At 53.0% G+C, this 1,902-nt stretch overlaps 1 protein-coding gene across 1 annotated transcript; it reads right to left on the minus strand.

Annotated features, from left to right (window-relative positions):
- Nucleotides 1-221: 221 nt before the first annotated feature.
- On the minus strand, nucleotides 222-1,559 carry drd6b (dopamine receptor D6b). Its single transcript, XM_078565256.1, has one exon. It carries the CDS (start codon nucleotides 1,557-1,559, stop codon nucleotides 222-224), a length of 1,338 nt encoding a protein of 445 aa, XP_078421382.1.
- Between the last annotated feature and the right edge of the window lie 343 nt (nucleotides 1,560-1,902).

The following is a 1,902-nucleotide window of genomic DNA, read 5'->3' on the forward strand; positions in this document are numbered from 1 at the left end:
TTTCCGGGAGGAGAAATTCTCAAATTTGGGTCACATTCACACCAAGAACTGCGAAGCTGCACACACACAATGCATGGTCGCTGCAATGGTTCAAACCCATCCATAGTTTATAGTGTGACCAGCAGACTCTAACAGGTGATGTATGGGCCCGATGGGTGTCACACCAGCAGGTGTAATATTTGGAGTATGTTTGTAGCCGCTGGATGGCTCAGTGCATCGCCTCAGCGGTAAAGGGCTGTGATGGTGTCGAGACTGATCTCTGCTTCGCACTCATACTGAACCCCGCCTGGGAGCAGCAGATTCCTGTTCTCCCTGGGGCTGTGAGCTGATGAAATGATGGAGACCTTGTCGAAGGGATCCTCGTGTGCCTCGGGTTCGGTGACCAAGTGGGGAAGCTGATTGGGGAGGCTGGTGGCATTGATGCCAGCTGCTGGGGGTTCTTTCTGCAGGGTGGTGTCGTGGTGGTAGGAGACCAGCTCGTTGCTGAAGTTCACCGCCTCCACCGCGTTGCTGGGGCAGAATCGAGCGCAGCCCAGGATGGTGGTGAAAGCCTTCCTGAAGTCCGCGTTGAAGGCGTAGATGACCGGGTTGAGGGATGAGTTGGCCCAGCCGAACCAGACGAAGATGTTGAAGGTGATGTCGCTGACACAGGGAGGCTCGCCAGCTTGGTACAACTGCAGGTCACAGAAAGGCACCATGCAGTTCAGCACAAAGAAGGGCAGCCAGCAAAAGACGAAGACACCCATTATTATAGAGAGGGTCTTAAGCACCTTGGTCTCTTTCTTAAAGGAGGTTTTCAACGCCGCTTCGTGTGGGCAGTCAGCCGTGTGCTCCTGGCAGTTTTGGGCGTGTTCCACCGCCCTCTCTAAAGATGAGATCCTCCGGATTTGGGTCTGAGCGATGCGGTAGATGCGGGTGTAGGTGCCGATCATGATGGCCACCGGGATGTAAAAGCTGATGAGGGAGGAGGAGATGGCATAAGTTCTGTTCAGGCTGGAGTCACAGTTCCCCGTCCTGTTACTGCCCTTGCCCTCTAACTCCTGCAGCAAGTCCGCCTCTGTTTTGTGCCAGTTCAGTTGCACGGGGATGAAGGAGATTAAGATGGACAGTGTCCAGGCCACCCCGATCATCACGAAAGCCACCCTCTGGGTCATCTTCCGCTCGTACCTGAAAGGGCTTGCGATGGCCCAGTACCTGTCCAGGCTGATGATGCACAGGTTGAGGATGGAGGCGGTCGAGCACATAATGTCAAAGGCAATCCAGGTGTCGCAGAAGGAGCCGAAAAGCCAATATCCAGCCACCTCGCTCAAGGCTTTCCAGGGCATCACGAGCAGGGCCACGAACAGGTCGGACACCGCCAGCGAGATGACGAAAAAGTTGGTGACTTTCGACCTCAGGTGCCTGAACTTGATGACAGCCAGACAGACCAGAGTGTTCCCCAGGAGGGTGGAGAGAATGAGAAGGAAAAGCAAGCAGCCAGTGACTGCCCGGAGGCTCAGCTCCGTCCTCACTACTTCGCCTGCTCCAGAGATGTTTCTCTGGTTCGTTAGGTTTCCCATGAAGATTTTTCTTTTTCCTCTCTGGAGAATCCACCCTTTCTGTCTTAGAGCGCACACGATTCTACAGCTTCCCGATCTTCGGAATCATTCCACATTTTCTTTCGCATCCTTGTTCCAGAACATGAGACACCTGAGCTTCTGGGGCGGGTCCCTGTCTCACCTACTCCAAGTCACCAGGAAGGTTCAGTCTATCTGCCGCCCGCTGGAGTACTGGGTTTTACAACGAGCATAACAATAGTATTGTGTTTCTATAACGCAAACATATTGAATTATGGATACAGAGTTGTTCTTAATAGTGACGTTCGCGTTAATTGTGAAAAATAGTTGAATCTCACAAATCCAG

The sequence above is a fragment of the Cetorhinus maximus genome, chromosome 20, assembly GCF_964194155.1.
Source record: "Cetorhinus maximus chromosome 20, sCetMax3.hap1.1, whole genome shotgun sequence".
Taxonomy (NCBI): Eukaryota; Metazoa; Chordata; class Chondrichthyes; order Lamniformes; family Cetorhinidae; genus Cetorhinus; species Cetorhinus maximus.

Coding starts and splice junctions, on each gene's coding strand:
- drd6b (XM_078565256.1), bottom strand. CDS start 1,559: ATGGGAAACCTAACGAACCAGAGAAACATCTCTGGAGCAGGCGAAGTA.